Genomic DNA, 23,624 nt, shown 5'->3' with positions numbered 1-23,624 from the left:
TGCAGTCAAATCTTGGAATAACTGACAAATATTAGAATATTAAAAATGAAAAATCTGGAAATATTGGACTTTATGTAAAATTAGTCTGTTTAACTTTGAGGAATAGAAGAAATTGCTAGATGATTTTACTGATAGTACATTTGATGAAATAGATGCAACAGTTGCAATTGGAAGTTTAGTGCCTTTCTTTGACTGCCGTCTAAATGCTAATGTGATGCTCTTTAGAAATACAGAATGAACCAGGCATTGGTGGTTCATGCATGTAATCCTAGCTACATGGGAAACTGAGATCTGAGAATCTTGAAGCCAGTCCAGGCAGGAAAGTCTCTGAGCCACTGTTATCCCCAATAAACTACTCAAAAAAAAGCTGGAAGTGGCACTATGGTTCAAATTGTAGAGTGCTACCCTTGAGCAAAAGCAGCTCAGGGACAGCACCCAGGCCCAGAGTTCAAGCCTCAGGATCAGTTTTTTACTAAAACCAAATAAGTTTATTTAAATTTGTATATAGCTCTACAGTCAGAATGATAGGGATAGGGTACCTAGGAGAAGACAGTTCACTCTTAATTGAGGCAGGATTTGTAAATTGGATTTCTAAGAAAACTAAGAAGGAAAAACCCTAAATGTCTCTTATGTCCTAGATACCATTCTAGGTGTTGAAGTTAGAACGCAAAACCATTTGGGGTCTGAAGAAGCCAACATCCTAGTGAGAGGAGATAAGTTTTAAGCACGATTAAAAAAAAATAACTGTTAAAATTATGCAATAAAATCTGTAGCATAGGGAATAGGTTGAAAAGATGAGAATATTAGGAAGTGAGCTGTACTGAGTCTCATTTTATCTTCCAAATTCTTCCTACTCTAAATTGTGCCTATGGAGCTCATGGCATTGGTTCAAAGCCTGTTCTTGCTCAGAATTAGAGGAACACCAAACAGCTGATGACCCACCTCAGTGTGCTTCAATCAAAATGGCTTGTTTATTGTTTTAATTTAATAAATACCTTTGTATTGTGGAAGAATGCACAGAACATAAAGTCTCAACTAGTTTTATGTGTACAGTTCAGTGATATTAAGTATTTTCATATTGTGGTTTTTTTGTTTTTGTTTTGGTCTGTCATGGGGCTTAAACTCTGGATCTGGGCCTGTCCTTCCACTCTTCAGCTCAGAGCTAGCACTCTACCTCTTGAGCCACGTGCCACCTCCAGTTTTCTGAGTGGTTTATTGGAGATAATAGTCTCACAGACTTTCCTGCTCGGGCTGGCTTTGAACCGTGATCCTCAGATCTCAGCCTCCTGAATAGCTAGGATTATAGGCATGAGCCACTGGCACCCGGCTTCATATTGTTTTAAAATTATGAACACCACTTATCCCCAAAGTGAAACTCTATACCCATTAAACAATAATTGCTCATTTTCTCTCCCTACCCTCAGTCCCTGGTAACCACTATTCTATTTTTTGTTCCTATGAACTTGACTGCTGTAGGAATCTCATATAAGTAGAATCATATAGTGTTTGTCTTTACTCCTGGTCTCTTCTACTTGTTATTTACTTGGAATATCTTATTCCATCATTTTACTTTCAACCTATTTGTCTCTCTGAACCTAAAGAAAATTTCTTTTAGACCATGTTTTAGTTCATTCTAGTAATCCCTCCCTTTCCTACTTTACATTGTATACTGGATGTGTGTGGCAAATTACTAGGTTACCCTTTATATGTGTTTCCTTTTTCAAAAGAGAAAAAGTGAAAAGTAAAGGGGTAGAGTCTGACTCGATGCTTTCAGTACTATAGCTGTGCTCCAATTACATATTGCTGCATAATAAGTCCCCCCCCCAATTTAGTGCCTTAAAATAATAATTCATTGAAATGTACTAGTGGCTCATGCTTATAATCCTAGCTACTTAGGAAACTGATATCTGAGGATCACAATTTGAAGCCAGCCCCATCAGGAAGGACTGTGAGGCTCTTATCTCTAATAAACTACTTAGAAAAAGCCAGAAGGAACTCGGTGGCCCAAATAGTAAAGTACTAGCCTTGAGCAAAAGAAGCCCAGGGACAGTACCTAGTACCCTGGCTCCAGGCTTAGCTCACGCATATGCGTGCATGCGCATGCACGCATATGCACACATACATACACACACACACACACACACACACACACACTAATAATACCACTATTACTACTCCTCTTAACTCTTTGGGCTGAGTAGGTTCAGCTGGATATTTATTCCGTACCATTCTGTACTATCATCTGGAATTACTTAGATAGCTGCATGTACTGAGACCCAATGTGGGGCTGGAAAGGCCGAGATGGCTTCACCTTCATTTGTCTGGAATTAGAATTGAAAGCATAAATGACTGGGGTTCTATGGGGTATCTCTTCAGCACAGCGTAGACAGGGCTTCAAGAGGGTCAATGAAGAAACTGCCACAACTCTTAAAGCTGTAATCAAAACTGGTATGTAACTTTCACTACCTTCTGTTAATCAGAGCAGGCCACAAGACAAGGAGAAGGGGAGTAACCCCACTTCTTGAAAGAAAGGAGGAATGTACATATACAGGGAAGGTAGGGAAGCCGATCATCTACAGAAATAATCTACCACAGGCTGCTTAGAAAATTATTGCTACATTAAGCTAGTGCAGATTACTTAATTCTGAAACTTGAGATAACAAGCTGCAACAAGAATTATTTTATAAGAAATATTTCCTGATAGGGAAAAATGCATTTAAGCTGCTCAAATGGAAACTTGCTCACATAAAGAGTTTAAGAGATTCATTTTACTCAACAATTGCTGTGAAATGAGTGGAATTGTGTTTTTAGGCTAATTCCCGGGCCATTCTCTTCCCAGGAGAATAGCAAGGCACTTCTAGAATGAAGACCTTCCTTTCACTTCTCTCCCGGTTGTAGAATTGTAATAGCCAGTTTATTTGGGAATTCTCCATTTAAAGAGTAGCTCCTGGAAGAGAAGGGTTAGAAAAGCATCCACAAATCCAAGAATCTCACAGGATAATGAGAAATGAGCAGGGAAAGCAGATCAGAGTCAGCCCTCAGTGTCTCTAAAGCAGATGCCTTTCACATAGGATTTGCCTGAAGATTGGAAAAAGGACTTCCATAGAACCATTGCTGGGATAATAAATGCTTTGAGTTTTGTTTTGTTGCTAGTGAGAATTAAACCCTGGGCTTTAAACATGCTCAATAGATACTTTACCACTGAGTCTATCCCTAGCCCATGGGTTTGTCGTGAGACTCTTGCTTTGAAACTGCTGACAGTTCTTTGTTCCAATTACTCACTGACTTTTTTTTTTTATCGGTCTTGGGGCTTGAATTCGGGGCTTGGGCACTGCCCCTCAGCTCTTCAGCGCAAGATGAGTGCTCTACCACTTGAGCCACTTCTGGTTTTCTGGGGGTTTATTGGAGATAAGAGTCTCATGGACTTTCCTGCCTGGACTGGCTTTGAACTGTGATCCTCAGATCTCAGCCTCCTGAGTAGCTAGGATTACAAGCATGAGCCACCAGCGCCCGGCTTTTTTTTTGGGGGGGGGGTCCAGTCGTGGGACCTGAACTCTGGGCCTGGGCGCTGTCCCTCAGCTCTTCAGCTCAAGGCTAGCACTCTACCACTTGAGCCACAGCGCCACTTCCGGCTTTTTTCTTTTTGCTTATTTGGTGCTGAGGAATCGAACCCAGGGCCTCAGGCATGCAAGGCAAGCGCTCTACCACTGAGCCACCTTCCCAGCCCCTGTAGTATTCTTTACTAATTTCCCCCCATAAACAAATAGGTCTAGGATAAATTTTATAAAACTTTTAAAATCTCTTTTGCCTACCTGCTTTATTCCAGGCCTTGGCTAGGCTCTAAAATCGCTGCTAAAGCAGGTGAGTAAAAGGGGTGCTTTGAGGAACTCACAGCCACCCCTGATCCTCATGACTTACATGTGGTGCTAGACATGTAGCACCACACATAGCTTCTGCCTCAGCCCAAGAGCCTTTAAGGAGGGGAAAATGAATACTTCTCCCTCCCTTCTCACTTCTTTGACTGAGTGATTAATTAACCTAACGTAACAGTAACAGAAGTAAAACCATTTCAATTATTTGCATACAAGAGGGCCCTACCAGATAAGGCTGAATGCAGGCTATGTAGTTTGCCAAGATGAATTGAAACTTGGGATTTCCCAAGCTTGGGGTTCTGAAGGAGAGAACAAATTACAATAAAAATTGTCTCTGAGCAGCTCTTTTCTTCTTAGAGATATTTTCACTAATATAAAGTAAATTTCATAATTTCTTTTATAGATGGAAATTGTGTAATAAAGGTTTTTCAGAGCCATTCTTACAACTGTAGTTTTTCATAATAACCAGGTCAGAGTATGCCAGTGAAGTAGGATTTGGGGGTGGCATAGTTATTTTGAAGTTGTATGCCTGAACCCCAATTAGCCTCTTTTTGGTTGTGCCTTATTATCTAGAGAGATAGTTATAAACACATCCTGAAGAACCTTCTAGTTTTGAGTTGAAAGCTGCTGTTACTACCCTCTCTCCTGCCTTGTTTGTTTTTGCCTGTGTCTGCTTGTTTTGTCCCATTCACAACTTTTTGTTGTCTTTTTCTTCCCAACAGCTTTTCCTTTTGGTTATCCCTTCTATTGTTTTTATAAAGTTGTTGGGCTAGTTTTGACCACATAGATAAACAGACTTGAAATTCCTGTCACCAAAGAATTTACCCTTAGGGCTTCTTATATCTGGAGGTAACACAGGCCTGTTTGCTTGTTTGGGTGAACTGGAATTGAACTGTTTGTAAACCAGCAAGATAAGCTTTATCTGCTGGTGTTTAAGAATATATCAAGCCCTTGCATATTATCTCTTGTCATTTGAATGCCATTATGTATAGCTAAAGGTGGACTTTGTGAAATTATTCTTTTCATTGCAATCTTAGTCCTAATTCCTTTTCTATTTGTCTGTCTTAAGGACTGTCATTTATTTGCTTCACTTAGTCAGCACCCATTTATTTGGAGTTTGCTTTGTTTGTTTGAAACAGTCAGCTCTTTTAGATTTTGCAGAGAGAACCTTGTGTTGTGGATAGAACCCTGGGCCACTGAGCTCCATCCTTAGCCCTTCAGTTGTTAATTGGATACCATCTATGAACTAAGCTTAGTACCTGAAACACTGTGGAAAAAAGAAAATATCTCAGACTCTGTTCTGTTGTTATAGGGATAGCATATCCTGTAGTATAAAATCAAGGACCAGGCATTTAACCCCAATGCTGTAATTTAAGTATGGTTTATATATGCCCCTAGAAGATTCATATGTGGGGTTGAGAAATGATAGGAAGTCAAAGTTGCAAAGTTGTAAAGTTGCAAAGTTGTAAAGTTTGTTTTTTGACCTAGCATCTTTTACAGCTCATTGTTGCAATGAGTACACCTGTATCCCTATTTAAACAATTTGGTTCTTTCCCTTCCCCTCCCCAAATTATACCAATATCAAATACAGTGAAAACAGGGGTTATTCCATGGGTGAGGGTCTGAGGTAGTTCTTGAAGGAATAAGTTGTAATAAAAATGAGCCTGACCGCCTGATGTCTTTCTGTCTGGTGGTGTAATCTCTTCCAACTGCACACTCCTGCAGTTGTAATGCCATTACCTTCAGATTCACACAGAAATGTAAACTAAAAAAACTTCTTTTTGTTTAGTTACCCAGCCTCAAGTATTTTGTTACAGCAATAAAAAAAAACTGACATTCTTTGAGATGTCTCTGTATTCTTGAGATGTCAGAGAAGGTGTGCTGGAAGAACTCTCTCAGCCAAAAATGATAAAATTCCTCAGGGTGTAGCCTGGCAAGAGGGGTTTTGGCCTAGAACTATTCCCTTAAATTCAATGGAAATATTTTATAGCATGTTTTTTCCTAATTGGATACTACTTAAAGTAGGAATAACTCATTACAAGGTATGCAAGGATGAGTCACTTTTATCTCTAGAAAGTAACCATGAATAGCCAACCATAGCTTTATTACAGTCATTATAGGGCTACATGAGCTACTGGTGTTATTTTGAAATATTGCAGGTATTTTTTATGGAAGGTTTGGCTTGTTGTCTCAATAAGGAGAAAAAGAAAAGCCATAGAGAGTTGAATGGAAAAAAAACAGACCCAGCAGTTAGTTAAACTTAATGTGATCACAGCAGTTTAGTAAAGTCATAGCAGAATATTTTCCTACATAGAGGAAAGTTATAAGGGTACTTTCAAGCAGGGGAGGGCATTAACATTGTACCTCACAGGATCTAAGGTGATCCCTTCCCATGTGTCAAGGTCATTCTCCTGTTACCACCACAAAATCAGCTGCCCCATTTTGGTAGCTGTAACTTCATGTTTTCCCCTCACTCTTAGTCACTATTGAAACAGGTAAATCTTTAGTGTGACGGATCAGTTATAAGACAGGGAAGGTGTTTTCATGGAACTTTCCCGCACTGTCCCACTAGGACTATATTTGTGCTCAAAGAAGTCATTGCTATCTTGGGATTTAGGGCCAGTCTTTCAAGGTAATTCAGGTGAATGATTAAGTTGGGGTCATCTAAGCACCCTTTGACTAGTATATATGAAAATGAACCAGCTGGACCAAGCTTGGTATTACGAGGAAAATATCAACATGTCAAGAATGGTCAAGACAGAATCTTAGCTTTTCATAATTGTCCATGAATGTTATATGTTTATATAACGTGTGTGTGTGTGTGTGTGTGTGAATACATGCTGATCCTGGGACTTGAACTCAGGTCTTAGGTATTATCCCTGAAATTCTTTTTGCTCTACCATTTGAGCCACAGGTTCACTTCCAGCAATTTGTGGTGGTTTATTAGAGATAAGAGTCTTTCCTACCTGGACTGGCTTTCAACCATGAGCCTCAGATCTTAGCTTCCTGAGTAGCTAGCATTACAGGTATGAATTACTAGCACCCAGCTCTTCTTTATGACATTTTAGGTATTGGAATCAATGGAATTTAATTTTATATATAGTTGGTAGGTAAGATGCAATTTTAATTTCATCTGTGTGAATAATGAATTACTACATGATCTGAAATATCAAGTCTTAAACATTAAAAAAAAAACCTTTGTTACTTTGAAGTAGGTAGGAATTTCTTAGGCCGTAGAAATCATGAATCACAAACTGAAAAAAAAAGATAAATTATTGGACTGTATCAAAAACTTTCTGCCCATTAAAAATAATTAAGAAAATCAGTTGACAAACTACAGAATAAGAGAAAGTTTGTATGGAAGGATATGTGTGGCTATAGACAACAAAGGACAGAAGCAACCTTTTAAAAAATAGGACAAAAATTATGATTAGATAACTTTACAAAAAGGCCTCATCAGTGACTAACACACATGAAAAATGTGTTGTTATCAAGGAAATGAATATCAAAATCACAGTGAAAACGTACAAGACAACAGCAAATGTTGGAGAGAATAGGGAACCATTAGAATTTTCACTTATTTATCCTCTGTTTTGAAATTGTTCATTTCCTAAAATGGTAAACTTAGAGCAGTTTTTTTTTAACTGTATTTTTTTTGTCTTTTCTTTTTTGGTACTGGGGATCGAACCCAGGACGCTGCGCTTGCTAGGCAAGTGCTTTGCCACTGAGCTACATCCCAGCCCAACTTAGAGCAGTTTTATAATGAGATATTTATCCAAGAGAAATGAAAAGCATGTCTACATGCTGAGTTCAGTGACTCACACCTTTAATTCCAGCTATATCAAAGGTAAAGATTAGGAGGATTATATAGTTCAAAGCAAACCTGGGTAAAAAAGTTAGTGAGATTCCATCTTAATATATAAACCAGCACCCCAGCTACTCAGGAAGCAATAGGTAAGAGGGTCATGGCCCTAGCTCACCCCATTAAGAATTTGAGACCCTTCTTGAAAAAATAACTAAAACAAAGAGGAAAGTCTTCAGGGAAACTTTGTATAGGAGTGTTTATAGTAATCATATTTACAATGGTCAAAACATGTCTGTTAACAGAAGAATAAACAATTATATATTCAGACAGTATACTACTAAACAGAGAAAGAAATCTAATAATGCAGGTAATGTTAGAAACTCTATGCTGGTTGTGTAATGCATCACTAAATTTTATTGAAATTCTAGAACAGGCAAAAGTGAACTGTGGTGCTCAGATTCAAATCAGTGGTTGCTTTGGGGCAGGTGAGGGAGTTGGCTGAGAAAGTGCACAAGGAACTTGTGGGAATCTTCTGAGTCTTGTTTGGGGTGTGGATTACCCAAGTGCCTATGTTTGAAGATTGAATGGTGCACTTAAGATTTGAGCAGCTTGCTGTATGCACAATATGCTTAAATATTTAAAACTGACATTCTGGGCTTTCGTTAATTGCACACCTCTCAAGTTGATAAACGTGGGCAGGTTAGGGAATACTTCAGGGTAGCTCTTTCATAGTTAGGCAGACTATTTTCCTAAATGCTATATTTAGCTGGAGTTTTCTGGTCTGTTGTTTTTCAGTCTGCGGAACTGTTATTAGGACCACAGCAGAGTTCAAGAATAGTTTTATAAAGATGGAAAGGGTAATCCTCCAGAATACTAAATGCAAATTCTGGTCGCACCTTCTGGTCACCATTCTCCAGAACAGACACTATTTTTGTCTTACTGACACAGTTAGATTGGAAAATGAGATGTTGTGCTGCTGGCATTTAGTGGGTAGAGATCTCAGAGACGATTAACAGTTGTATAATGAACAGGATAGCTGCTTCCTAAGCAAAGAATTGTTTGGTCCAAATGCCATGGTCTCAAGGTTAAGAAACCTTATTCTAAACCTGCCCTTATCACTGAAGTTGAGTCAGTTTCAATCAGGTGTTGACTGTACTTTTAGTCCAAATCATTTGAGCAAACTTTCACATGTCATCTATATTATGTATGTTATATCTCTTTCCTGACAAAATTTAATATCAAATATTTGTAAACATGTTATCTCAAATGTGGAGATGAAAGTCCATACATCAAGACCACTTCCAAAATAAAAATAGTGTTAAGTTTAAGATACAGGTTTCATTTTTAACTTTATTTTTATTAAATATCCAAATAAGTGACCTGAGCTCACGATTTTCCTTTAAAATCAGAATAAAGCAGGGCTGGGAAGGTGGCTCAGTAGTAGAGTGCTTGCCTTGCATGCATGAAGCCCTAGGTTCGATTCCTTAGCACCACATAAGCAAAAAAAGCCAGAAGTGATGCTGTGGCTCAAGTGGTAGAACTCTAGCCTTGAGCTGAAGAGCTGAGGGACAACGCCCAGGCCCAGAGTTCAAGCCCAACGATGAAAGAAAGAAAGAGAGTAAAAAAGAAAGAAAGAGAAGGAAGGAAGGAAGGGAAAAAGAAAAGAAAGAAAAGAAAAGAAAATGAATAAAGCAATGATGATAATTTATCTTTTATTTCTTTCTCTACAGAATGACAGGCAGAGAGTTTTTCTCTCGTTTCCCGGAACTCTATCCCTTTCTTCTCAAACAATTGGAAGCTGTAGCCAATTCAGTGGATTGGTAAGAAGAGACAAGTCAGGGGTGTGGCTTTATTAATCAAGTTTTTTCTTCTAGTCTACAGTTTTTAATCAACTACTTTCTGTAACATACATTATTTTTTAATTATATTTTTCCTTAAGTGGTTGTACAAAGGAGTTACCATTCAACAAATCAGCTTATGAATGCAGTGTGTCTTGATAAGTGTCACCTCTTTCATCATTTTTCCCCTTCCCACCCAGCCCAGTTTTCTTAATTTTGTAGATGAGCATTTAATATTATGACTGCACTCCTTCCCCACTCCCTATCAAAATGCTTTTTTCTTATAATTATATCATGTTGCCTGACTATATTAAGTATGTACCTGAAAAGTTGTATAAAATCTTATACTTTTACATTGTTTTATATTAAATGTTATCAAATTTAATACTGTTTTCAGAGTCATAAAAATAATTTCTGAGCCGGGCGCTGGTGGCTCACGCCTGTAATCCTAGCTACTCAGGAGGCTGAGATCTGAGGATTGCGGTTCAAAGCCAGCCTGGGCAGGAAAGACCGTGAGACTCCTATCTCCAATAAACCACCAGAAAACCGGAAGTAGCGCTGTAGCTCAAGGCGAGCTCTCTATCACTTGAGCCACAGTGCCACTCCCAGTTTTCTGGTGGTTTATTGGAAATGAGAGTTTCACAGACTTTCTTGCCCGGGCTGGCTTTGAACCGCGATCCTCAGATCTCAGCCTCCTGAGTAGCCACCTGCGCCTGGCTTGGTGATTTCTTCTATGAGATTAGTTTCTTCCTCTTATTTTAAAAAATCTTTATGGAGCTGGGAAGGTGGCTCAGTGGTAGAGCACTTGCCTTGCATGCCTGAAGCCCTGGGTTCGATTCCTCAGCACCACATAAGCAAAAAGGAAAAAGCCGGAAGTGGTGCTGTGGCTCAAGTGGTAGAGCGCTAGCCTTGAGCTGAAGAGCTGAGGGACAGTGCCCAGGCCTAGAATTCAAGGCCCCACGACCGGACCCCAAAAAAAAAATCTTTATGTTTACATGTTGAATTTGTCCAAGTTTTTATTTTGGCCTTGTGAAACTATAGCAAGTAACTGACCATGCTAGTCCCCTGTGATTGGATATTGTGTGGTCCACCTGGACAAAATTAGCTATTGACCTTGGGCACACAGAGCAGTCATTAAGAAGGTTTCCAGACTCTTCAGGGCGTATAAGCTTGCTATTGTCCTTTCAATCACATTCTCTATGTAAGAATGAGATTTATAGTCGGTAGATCATGAATTTTTTGTACTTAATGTGAATGTATACAAATTATAAGAGGAAAATAAAATCATAGCAATGAATTTTGCTTTTGTTTATGATCCATTTCTTCATATTTTTGCAGACAGGCTTTTCTAGCTCTTGTAAATGACAGCCAGTTCATGCTCTCTTAAATACATTTGGACGTTGAAAGTTTCACATTTCATACTCTGAAACAGCACACTCCATTTAAACAAATGACTAGCTTTGAGAATAAGATTGTGTGCAAATGTTCAGTGCCCAGTTTTGCCAGAAAATTTTCCTGACAGTGGCCATTAAAAAAGTATGAAGTGAATGGAGAAAATAGGACAAAAGGAAACTGTCTTTTTGATCAAGAATCTCATTGGGTATAGATATAATTAATGAGAAAAAATTGTGAAGATAGTATCCCCCTTCTTAAACTTAAAATCTTGATGTTCACTAATTTTCTTTTCAGTGATACCAGAGAACCAGATCGTCACCCCAGCATGTTCCTGTTACTTTTGGTGTTGGAGAGACTCTACCCTTCCCCGATGGATGGCAGCTCTTCTGCTGTCAGCATGGCACCTTTTGTTCCTTCCATTATGAGGTAGTGTCATGCTATATGTAAATATTAGGGGGAGATCATGTGAGGATAGGGCCATGAGGCCTATTGCCATAGCTCCTCACTGGTGTCCAGTGTTTCAAGATGTTGATTATGTTGTGGGCATAGGAACTCATTAGAACTGCTGTGCAAGTGATGATTTCCTTAAAGACTTGCCTGCTAGTGCATGTGTAGCATAGAAAGGGTGTTTTGCTTTTCGAAAACATACCTTGGGTGTTTGGATTGTTCCTGTGTTGGGCATGCCTAGCATGGTATACATTCCCTGTCTAGTGGTTTAAGGTGGCACCTTCCACCTTCTGATCACCTTTTTCATTTGGATCAAGCACCTTAATCAGTAGGTCTGCAAACATCATTCACATATTTGTAGGAAGTATTTCAGTAACCTCTTATGTTAGCTTTTACCTTTCTGCTTACCTTTTGATAAAATCATCTTCATTTTAGTATATCTACCAAAAATTGAAATGGACTTAGAACACAAATACAAAAAAATACCACCATAAAGAAAGTGTGTTTATTATTTATGTATGCTCTGAGTTCCACTTCCTTGTTTCACAGAGCTGACTTATGCATTTTAATGTGAGAAACCATTAAACATAGATTGTGACATGTGATTACTGTGGCCATTTGTTTAGGCCAAACCCTGGCTATGGCTGTGTTATCTTTGATCAGAGATGACTCACTCAGACTGGTTTTTGTTTCCTGATACACAAAGTTACCAGTCTCCCTCATCCACCACTTCATGATTCATTTGAGAAATTTGGGTGGTAAATCTAACTTTCAGAGGCTTTAGAAGTGCCCTTTTCATGACTATCTGGAAAAACAGAATATAACTAAGAAATGTTCTCAGAAGTTGATGCAGTAGGGAAGGGTACATGCAGAGTCACAGTGTACATTAAAAACAGAGATCATCTGTATTGGGAATATTCAATTTGCAGGGACTTTTTACTAATTGTTCTGTTATCTTTTGTATCCTAGAAGCTAGAAATGATTACATTGAAAACATCTGTCCAAATGTATTTGTTTATATGTAATCAAATGTCCACACTACTTTTACTCAAAACCTATTATACCAAAGATTGCACTAATATAGAAAGAAAGTTTATATGCTACTTTGAAACCAGTGCACCTAGTACATTGGTGTTTAAACTCAAAAGACAGAAAGTTAGAAGTTTGCAGTCATCCAGTCCTGGTGAAATGCTGTGGTCATTAGTAACTTTCTGCCTGAATACAGATTGATAGGTTACCATCAACAGCTGAAGGGCCATAGGTGATTCCTTAGAGAATCAGTGGGTTCTGATTCATTGAATGTCCATGCAAGAAATGTGTTTTTCAAACTAAGATATAAACATACCACTTGGGAATCTTCTGAATTCTCATTCAGTAGTTTCTAGGGTGAGTCTCACAGTCTGCTTTTCAAATCAACTTCCATGTAATATGATGATGGACCACACTTTGAGTAGCAGGATTAAACTTGAGGTATTAAACACCATTAAAGCATATGTACATAGACAATAAAACAGTCAGTAGTAAGGCCATACTTGGTTTTTGGTTGGTTAGGCTGTGTATGGGGTTTACAAGAAGATTTTTGATCTAGAAGTTCATGGAATAATCAGCAAAGTGTTCTAATTAGAATTCAAAGTTGGTTGAGTCCTGATTTTTGTGAAGTACAGATATTTTGCTTGCCATCACCCTGGGAGAAAATGCTGTCACCCCCATTTTTCTATTGAGGAAATTTCCGCTTAGAAAGAGCTTTAATTACAGGACTGAACTTTGAATACAAGAGTGTAAGGCTTTGTCAAAGAGTATTAAATATACTATTTCATTTCTTTCTTTTTTTTTTTTTTTGCTTATTTTGTTTTTGTTGAGACAAGGTCTTATATGTAGCCCACACAGCCTTGGACTTGAATTCTCCGTATACCTTCTAAGTGCTAAGATTAAAGGAATGTGCTTCTATGTCCTGGAAGATGTCCTCTTTCTGTTGCACCTAAGTAACCAACTCCCATTGTGGTAGCCAAGCACTTCAGCCTCAGTGAATATTTCTATAAGGACTGAAGTTTATGCAGCTAACAGAAATGAGGAATCTGTATTCACAGTCTCTACATCTGGATACTGGCTGTTATCTGGGCTTAGAATTAATGTCTTACCAGTGGTGGAATCTGCTTCTCATTTACTTTTCTGCTAGTAAAGCTTGGCCAGTTGGATTGATAACTCATATGTGGTCAGATACATATCTAAGGGACTGTTTCCTGGGGTTATGGAGTTGACTCTGAGTCAGATACAGGGGAAGACTGGCTTTTCATTCCTTGACCATCTTCTGTGGGAAAGCATAAGAAGCACAGACTTAAAATTAGAAAACACAGTTCTGGATTTTATCAGTATAGGGACAATCCCTACAGTGTTCTCTGGGAAAATGAACTATAGACAGGTTTTTAAAAACATAACAGAAACTATGGTAAAACTAAACATATTTGATTTACTGACTTTGTGAGGAAATGAAAGATTGATCACTAATAGAGCTGTTATTAGTGCTTTATTAGTGCCTCTTGTTATGGTAAAGACTGGGCTGTTTTGACAGTTAAAAAGATGGATGAATGCACAGTGAATGGGTTGTTTTTTATCTTTGTGGCATTATTAATGGTAACATGTACTTGGAAAAGTTCTAATCAGGCTCTGAGTTTAGTTAAAAAAAAGTTTTACAGCTAGTGGGAGTATGCAAGGGTTGCTGTGACCAAGCTAAAGTGAACTGCACAATGCAGAGATTGCAAGCTCCAACAACAGTTTTTAAAAATTTCTCTGACTCATGTATAATTTACCTACTATTTCCTTCCTTTCTATATTAGTAATTTTTTTTGTATTTTGGGCCTTTTTCCACATTTAAGAATATGTTCACGCTTATTTCTTGGTTGATGTCTTGTTTACTTGGATCTTAAGAATCACTGATTTAGATTTCCAAAGTTATATGTGCATGCACAATTAGGATTGTTACACAGATAAGAAAGTTAGTCTGAACATCTTGCTTAATGTGTTTGTTGTTACTTTTGTTTATATGTTTCTTTGTTTGAAATAGGAATCACTTTGTAGATCATACTGGCCTCAAACTTGTGATCTTGACTCAGCTTTCTGAGTGCAGGCATTATAGGAAGTAATCACCTCACTCAGTTATAATTCTTTTAAAATATCCAGTGTATTTATGTGCCTCATGTTATGCTGGATTCAGACACCTGAATTCCTTTTCCACATTAATATGATGGCTTCAGTGATACCATTTACCCTTCAGGTGAAATACCACAAAGCAGAGTAATTAGTGTTTTATAAAGAATTCTAACTGGCTGAAAACAGCTCACAGTATCTCCTTGTCTAGGCTTTCTAGAAATTGAAGTATTTTTGGAGACTAAAAAATGTCTGGATATGAATCTTCGAATTCTTTCACAGGCAGGTTTTAGGTTTCCATTAAAGAATTATAATAAATTGCAAAAGCCTCAAGCCTAGCACCATTGAGTCTGCCTACTGGTTGTATACCTTAGCCAATGCTCTTTACCCTTTTTGAACCAATGACATATCCTGGGTGTATAAGTGTTTATGAGTATCAACAGAGAAAGTGACTTCTGCTGAAATCGGAGACCTCAGTAGCTCATTGAGATCTGTTGTAGATCTTCATTGCCTTTCATTGGGTTTTTGGGGTGCCATTAAAAATTCTTCTCTTCCACTCTTAACCAACCCCCTTTGTGTATTTTCATTGCAAGTGACTTTTAATATCCTTTTTAGTTACGGTTCTCATTGTTTTCAGTACAGATAGAAATACAAATAGAAATCCAATCGTAAGTATGTGGCAATAGAAATCATCCAGAGGGATGTGTACAGTAGAAACTTTTTTACTTGAAATCTGAAAGTCTAACTAGACACCAGGAGCTCATACCTGTAATGCTAGCTACTCAGAAGGCTAAGACCTGGAGGATTGAGTTCAAAGCTAGCCTGGGACAGACTCTATCTCCAATTAACCATTAAAATGTTGTACTAGAAGCTCAAGTGGCCAGCTCTGAGTAAGAAAGCCTAGTAAGAGCTTCAGTTCTGAGTTCAAGCCCTAATGTTATTATTTTTAAAAAAGGAAGACAGGAGGAAGAAAATGAAATGTAGGCAATGAATAGTACAAAGTACATATTAATATATATATATATATATTTTTTAAAGTATTTCATAGAACATTTAGATTATACCAGTCTTGCAAAAAAGAAAAGTGAGGGGCTGGGAAGGTAGCTCAGTGGTAGAGCGCATGCCTTGCATGCCTGAGGCCCTGGGTTCGATTCCTCAGCACCACATAAGCAAAAAGAAAAAAGCCGGAAGTGGTGCTGTGGCTGAAGTGGTACAGTGCTAGCCTTGAGCTGAGGGACAGTGCCCAGGCCCAGAGTTCAGGCCCCATGACCGGACCCAAAAAAAAAAAAGAAAAGAAAAAGTGAGAAAGTAAAAGAAAAAATGAAAATAAGACAACAATGAGAGAGGAAGGTGGGAATGCAAAAACTTAAACGAGTTGGTCCTTTTAAGCCTGTGACACTGAGAAATAATATTGACTCTTGTTTTGTCTTCTTGAAAGTTATGTACTTTAGCAATTATCACTTTATTCCTTACCCAGGTTATAAAGTGAAACAGCTTATTTTCCACGGTGCAAAGTTGTGGTTTTTGCAGGAGACAATAGTTAGCTTCATTTTAGATTGTAACACCAGGAATTCCTCTTCAAGGTTGTCTATCACACTTCAACCTGGTCTGTCTTCCAAGAATCCTAGATAAGTACAGGCAAGATTTCTTTTCCAAAAAGATGAAGGAGACAAAGAATGGTTCCAGCACTGCTGAGGTGGGAAAGTTGCAGCCTGCTCCCTTTTTCTCCCTCAACTTACTCCAATTTCTGTGAAGTCTATAGCATTTGTCATTTATTCTGTTTTCTTTCTTTACAACTGTTATAATGTTCAGTACTTATTCTCCCCAAATAAATCATCTCCTTTCACACAGAAGCATCTGAAGGTTTTATTGTTTGTGGTACCTTTCTGTATCTAGTCCAGATTTGGGCACAGTTAGTTTAACATAAAAAGTGAACCTGATTTGAAATTGAGACTTCTTTGTGTCTGAACAGATCTATGTCTCTGAAGTAGGGATATTTAGGCCTATGATATTAGAGCCTAATTTTGCTTCTTATTGGTTGCTGGTTGTATAGAAAAGAGGCTCAGCTGGATTTTATATTTTACCTGGCCTTTCCTTTGAAGAGTCTTGTGTTTTGTGTTCTGACATTTGCTTAGACTATGACTTCATTTCTCTGAGTTTCTGTTTTGTTTTGTTTTCTATCAAATTAAGGTATTTGAGTAAATATGTCTAGGTTTTCTCTGGCCTGTGAACTCCTTTCTAACTGGCTTCTGGGGAGGTCCTGAGTGGCCCACCTTGAAGTATCCTGCTGCAGGGCTTTAGAGCCAGGTAAGAGCTGGAATAATAAGAATAGGAGGAAGAGACTGTTATTCTGTTGAAAATCATAGAGTTATAACTAAGCCAAAACATGTGGAGGACAGCCTTCTTATAAAATAACACTTCAAGGTTTGCTTGTTGAGTAAAAATCTAAAGGGAAGAAAGCGTTACTAATATAATAGTGACAGAGAAGTGAGACAGGGAACAGAAAAGGGATGTGGGAGAAAGAGAATATTTTTTACACTATTTTTAATTTTAGTTGACATTAGTAATTGTATATATTTGCAGGCTAACAGTATGTCCTTTCTATACATGTGTACACTGTGTAACGGTTAGGTCAGGGTAAGTGGGATATCTGTCACCTGAGGCATTTCTCATTGCTTTGTGCTGGGAACACTCACAATCTGAGAGAAGACTTTTTTTTTTTTTTTCAGCATGCTTTGGCATGCCTCTGCCAGGAAACTGGAAGGCAGGCCCTGAAGCCAAATGTAGGTGAGGTGCTAGAAAAAGAGCTTTGTGTCCTGTGGGTGAGGGCACATCCCTGGACTCAGATAAATGACAGCCTCAGGTGCAAGTGAGCCTGGAACCAATTTAGTAATTTGGGGGGAAATGTAAGGTGGGGCTGTTTTGCCAGGAACTTACAGAAGGACTTTTAAAAGCAAGATCAAATGCATATTTTATTAATGACCAAATTGTTGTGTGGATATTAGTTAATTTTAGACTAGATCACTAAATGTGTCATTTACAGGTGTTCTGTACTTTATTTTCTGGGAACTAGTAAAGATTCCCTAAGATAAGTTATGCCTGAGTCACCTCATCATAATGGGATTCCCAGGCTAGTGGATGTAGACAGTGCAGCCTTTATTTGAATTACCTAAATGAAAACAGACTTAATTACTTACTTACCACATTTGTGTATGGCATAAATATTATAGACAAGTGAATCATAGTCTTCAGACAAGAGTGAAAAACACAGATTAAGGCATGCGGCTATTACTTCTATGAGACTAGGGGGAAAGTATTGAGAAGCTATGTATTAGAAGCTTCATTTTATTTGTGATGTGTTCCTAATCTGTCTACTGAGCAAATGATTGAGTGTCGTATTATTCTCTGATTTTTTTATGTTTGATATAATCTATAATTGAACAATAAGACTCAAAATAGTCTTGGAAGGCCAGACTAATGGACTGTGAAGATCAAGATAACATTTGATAGAGAGAAGTATCATATCTTGATTTTTATAGGCATTATAAAAATACATACGTAAAAATACACAGTATGAAGTTACACATACAAAATGAATTAGAGACATTGCTCAGTAGTAGATCACCTGCCTAGCAAAAGCATAGGTCCTGGATTTAAACCCCAGTACTGGCAAAATGATGGTTATCTGGCCTCCTAACCATTTGTTGTTGTTGGTGGTGGTGATTTTGTTGAGTTATTGTTTTTTGGGTTTTTTTTTTTTTTTGGTGGGAGGGATCATGAGACAACATTGCTACTTCAAGACAATAGGAGCTAGCCAGGTGCTGGTGGCTCAAACCTGTTATCCTAGCTACTCAGGAGGCTGAGATCTAAGGATTGTGGTTCAAAGCCAGCCCCAGCAGGAAAAGTCTGTAAGACTCTTATCTACAATTAACCACCCAAAAACTGGAAGTGGTGCTGTGGCTCAAGTGGTAAAGCGCTGGACTTGAGCTGAAGAGTTCAGAGACAGTGTCCAGGCCCAGAGTTCAAGCCCCATGACCAACCAAAAAAAAAGGCAAGTTGGAGCTATAGTCTCCCTGAACTCTGCTGGTTAGACTAAACCCACATTATTCTGCTTGTTATTCTGCTCTGAACCCCCATTTTAGGAGGGTCACTGATAAACTAATATTTATCCAGAGAAGATGACCAAGATGAGGAGGAAACTAAACATCTGGGAGCAGTAAGACTGAAAAGATTTGGTTAGAGGCAATATGGTAATGGTCTTTACAACTTGAGAGGCTGCCATATGGCAGAAGGCATATAATTTGTCTTTTTTCCCCCCAATTGGAAAGTATAAGATTGAACATTTTAATGCAAAGACGTTTTGTGAAAATCAGTGTTTTTCATCGAGGAAGTGAAAAGCTTTCCCTAGTGAAAGTGTTTGAAGAAAACTAATATATGGAAGTGGCGCTGTGGCTCAAGTGGTAGAGTGTTAGCCTTGAGCTGAAGAGCTGAGAAATAGCACCCAGGCCCAGAGTTCAAGCCCTACGACCAACAAAGAGAGAGAGAGGGAGGGAGGAAGGAAGGAAGAAAAAAATGTAATCATATGTTAGCCATGTTTCCTAAAGAATTTCTGCTGTGCATGTGAGGTTGGACTCAGTGACTATCAAAGCCTCTTTTGGGAATGTCCTATTTTACAACACTGAAAAACTCAGCTGTAGATTCTAAAAGGGCAGTGAAGGAAACAATGAACCTTCCTCTAAACCTATGAAACATATTTGCACCTTTTGAAAGGAAAGAATTTAGGGTGTCATTCTTGATATGGTTTACAAGGTTCAACTTAGCTGTAGATTCTAAAAAGGCAGTGAATGAAACAAGGAACCTTCCTCTAAACCTATGAAACATATTTGCACCTTTTAAATCTTCAAAGGAAAGAATTTAGGGTGTCATTCATGACATGGTTCACAAGGTTATGGTGGTCTATTACTAAATAGTGCCCTTCCCTCCAGAAATTAATTCACTTAAATCTTGCTTCTAATTAACTTCTTTAACTTTGTTCTGGATAGTTTTGAAAATCTTTTTTTTTTTTTTTGTCTATTGATGTCAGAAAAGCATTCCTTATTAATTTAACTATCTGTGTGTGTGTGTGAGTGTGTGTGTGTGTGTGTGTGTGTGTGTGTGTGTGTGTGTGTGGCTGCTGTATTTTTCTCCATTCCAGATGTTCACTTAAACCCTATTTATTTTCTGACAAGCATAAGGAACATCTTAGTTTTTGAGAAGTCAGAGATGCTTTTCTGAAATGACTGAAATAGATAATCCTTTATTGTTCAACTTTCCCAAAGGGTCCTCTTTGAACAGAAACTCCTGGAAACAGAGTATCAGAGTTCCTAAGCCCTGCCAATTATCTGTAGAAACTCTTAAGAAAAGGGCTTTGCCTAGTAATAGGGTTTTGCTGTTAATGTAGAATGTCTTCTCCTTGCACAGCTTAGAGATCCAAAGCTCCAGCCCTCCTGCAGTTACCACTGAATTCCATAGGTTTTAGGAAAGGGGAGTACAGGAAATCCATCCACCCCCATCCTAGTTTGACAGTTGTTGGGTAAAAGAAAGAACCTGCTACCTTATCAGTCTGGAAACCAGGTCCTTGGCTTCTCTAGCATGATTGTGTGACACCAGGTCAGGCTTTGGGCAAAATGTCAAGGCATACACGTTTAATTCTGCTCAGGGAGTTTTTAGCAGCCCAATTTTCTTCTTTGCCTCGTTGCCAAACTGGCACCCACTCCTTTTTTTCACAGAGACCCCAGTGTTAGCATTTTAGACTGTTGTGTTAGAGAAATGCACATTTGACATAAAGCACTGAAACTCTGGTGTTGCCTTTTCTATGCCTAACATGGGGGACCTGAAAGCAGAAATTAGAAGATTATTTCCTAATGTTGATGGAATCTCACTTGGCAGCTACCTGTTCTGCCTCCTTATTGTAGCTCTGCCTGGCTCTTCGTTTGGAGAGCTACACTCATGGCATTTGGAATTTCTGAATTCTACCCAAGGGTAGTTGAGGTTCAGAGTGTGGAATGAAATCATGTTTTCTGTATTATGTGCCTTTCTCCCTGCCTCTCACCCCCTCAAAAACAGAAAGGAAAAAAAAAAAACACTTCTTGCAGAAAAAGAAACTCTCGTAGTTTTTTGTTTTCTCATTAGTTCCTAGAGAGGTGGCTTGCCAACTTCATTTCTGGTGCCATATCTCTTTTAAGACCTTTTTCTAAATGTGTTTTTGAGCAACAGGAATGAAGAGTTCACTTCTTATGGAATGCATTGACAAAAGCAAGCTAGAAAAACAAAACTTGTAAGGACCAGCTTTTCTCCAGAGTTATCTGTTACTTCAACAGGCCAATTCAGGTCATGTTAGAACAAGTGATTGGATCTGCAAACAGTCTCATTCTTAGGGGAAATTTCTGATGATGATAATCCATGGCTTATTGTTACTATTTATTCTTAGAATGGCAGTCAGTTAGAATCCAGTCCGTTGATTGATTACCACGTGTTTGCAAAACATCTGTTGTGTACTTTGTTAGTGTTAGGTCTTGGATATGTTGCAAAGTAAGGAAGAGAATTTTCATCCTTGAAGATAGACCTACAGTCTAGTTTGTAATATAAAAGATATGCTTGTGAACCAAAGTATATACTAAACACTTTCATTATATATGTCCTAAGAACTGAGGCCTTCTGGGTTTGTGAAGTCCAGAAAAAAATTTCCTACATAGCAAGCCAGGAAAAAATAGGAGAATCATCTGTCATTTTCAGGACTTTTAGAAATATCATAGTAAAATCATGGAAGAGTCAAGGTAGGCCATCTTTTCCATAGATAGTGGGACCAAAAAAGGGGAAGATTGTGATAAAGTTCTAATATGTATAACTGGGAACTCATGATAAAGAGTATTGCTTCTGAGAGTGAAGGAAGGGTAGTAAAGAAAGGTATTCATTACCTGACATATGAAACTGTAACCCTTCTATACATCATCTTTATAATAACAATTAAAAAATAATTGAATAAAGAGCATTTATTCCTCTTAAACCAAGGATTACCCAGAAAATTCACAAAACAAACCATCTTCTATTTACAGGAGAAACAGTTGATGGCGACTCTTTAGTTACTTTAAAAATAATATTTGCCCCCAAGGTTGCATTTCAGTCTTATGGAAATAATGAGTAGTATTGAGGAAAAATTTAAGTTTGGTAATATTTCATATTATAAAATACTTTAATATTTTTCTATAGAGAATTTTTATTTCCTTGGTTTTAAATATTTTCTAACAATTATGGCCAACCTGCTCAACAGGTTTTTTTTTTTAAGTTTTAGCAAAAATTTGTTTTATTATCAGAGGGAGAAATAGAAAGAGAAAAAGCAAAAAGCATGTCCTGTTTCCCATGTAGGAAATGAGAGTTAAAGGTTCAAAATGGTGATTCCTATCTATAGCTTCTATTCTTGCAAAGCTGACCAAATAAATGTAGTTGTGTCATCTAGTAACTCCTAGGGTAAGAAAGATGAGTGAAGCTCACTCAAAACACAGATAACCTTTAAGACATCCTTTTGCCAGACATTTTTAATGTTAACTTAAAGGATTTCACATAATAAATTCTATATCCTAGCTAATATTCCATCATCCATGGGCATTTTAAAATTAGAACTGTATTTTTTTCTCTTCAGGAGGAAAATAGAAATTAGGAAATGGAATAGACAGGTAAGAATTAAATAGTAAGCTTAAAAGAGAACATGGAACACAAGGATATCATAGTATGTATTTTTTTCTCTGTTTTTATTATCTTTAGTTGTACAAAAGAGTTGTCATTCAACAAAGAAGTTTAGAAATAGAATGTGTCTTGATTAATGTTATCCCTTTCAATATTCTTATGCATCCCTCCCAACCCATTTTCACTCACCCCTTCACTCACTTTTCTTTTATCTTTTTTTTTGTCAGTCATGGGCTTGAACTCTGGGCCTGGGCACAGTCCCTCAGCTCTTCAGCTCAAGGCTAGCACTCTACCACTTGAGCCACAGCATCACTTCTGGTTTTCTGGTTGTTAATGGAGATGAGTCTTGCAGACTTTCCTGCCCGGGCTGGCTTTGAACCGTGATCCTCAGATCTCAGCCTCCTGAGTAGCTAGGATTACAGGTGTGAGCCTGGCTCACTTTTTGTAGGATATACATTTTTTTTTACTGCATTATTTCCCCCTTCTGCTCTTCATCATAGTATATTTTGATTATCTGTCCTTGACTGGTATAGATTCTGTGTGTGTGTGTGTGTGTGTGTGTGTACACGCGCGCGTGTGTGCGTGCGTGCGTGCGTGCATGCGCACACGTGTGCACACACCTCTTTTTAGGCAGGCCTTAACTAGGCCATGACCATGGTAGTCTCCCTAAAATCCCAGTGGATCCAGCAACTGACCCTTGAATATGAGTACCCAGAAGTGTACTGAACCCTGTCTGTGCTGTTTCTGTTCTCATATGTGAATGCATACACAAATTTAACGACCTTTGCATCTTCAGTACTATTACTCTCCATAGCTATAACTTTCACATTTGAAGTGTAACAAACCAAATATGAATTTTTTTTCTTCACCGTTCCATAGCTAGAAGATTTATTCTTACCCTAAAACTTAGTAACTTGATTTTCCTCTTTCCTTATTTCTCCCGTGAAGGAAACACATCGCAACTTCTCTTGGTATCAGTACTATCTCTTGTGCTTTGGGACCATTATTAAGTAAAATGTGACTTGAACATAAGCACTTCATTACCTCAATAATCTGACAAGTCATTTAATCTTTTGATCATTATGATATCCCTATGAGTTTGTTGGTATTATCATTACCATTAAAATGGGAGAAAGTTCAGCAGAAGAAGTTTTGATATGTACCATGGTCATACTGCTAGTGACAGACTTAGATTTAAACCCAGGTTTTTTATGATGCCAGGACCCATATGCCACTGTATTAAGTACCACATCTTACCCAGATAGGCCCTTCCATCTACCTATTCTGTCTATGAAATATGGCAGCCTAGTTCTCAGCATGACAAGGTTAACTTGCAGTTTTAAGTATCAAGTATTTGGGCCTACTTTGCTTACCTTAGATATTGTTCCACCCCTTGGGCAC

The 23,624-nt window shown here is 38.1% G+C and overlaps 1 protein-coding gene across 2 annotated transcripts in view; it reads left to right on the top strand.

Annotated features, from left to right (window-relative positions):
• The window catches only part of Thada (thyroid adenoma associated), a 314,583-nt gene that overhangs the window by 127,590 nt on the left and 163,369 nt on the right, over window positions 1–23,624 (top strand). For both annotated transcript variants that reach the window (XM_013017946.1, XM_013017947.1), the window contains exons 27-28: window positions 9,408–9,497; window positions 11,205–11,336. In XM_013017946.1, coding sequence (XP_012873400.1) covers window positions 9,408–9,497; window positions 11,205–11,336 — 222 coding nt within the window. The remainder of the gene's footprint in view (window positions 1–9,407; window positions 9,498–11,204; window positions 11,337–23,624) is intronic.

The sequence above is a fragment of the Dipodomys ordii genome, unplaced genomic scaffold, assembly GCF_000151885.1.
Source record: "Dipodomys ordii isolate 6190 unplaced genomic scaffold, Dord_2.0 Scaffold37, whole genome shotgun sequence".
In the NCBI taxonomy this organism is placed as follows: Eukaryota; Metazoa; Chordata; class Mammalia; order Rodentia; family Heteromyidae; genus Dipodomys; species Dipodomys ordii.
This window is presented reverse-complemented; position numbering and strand designations above follow the sequence as displayed.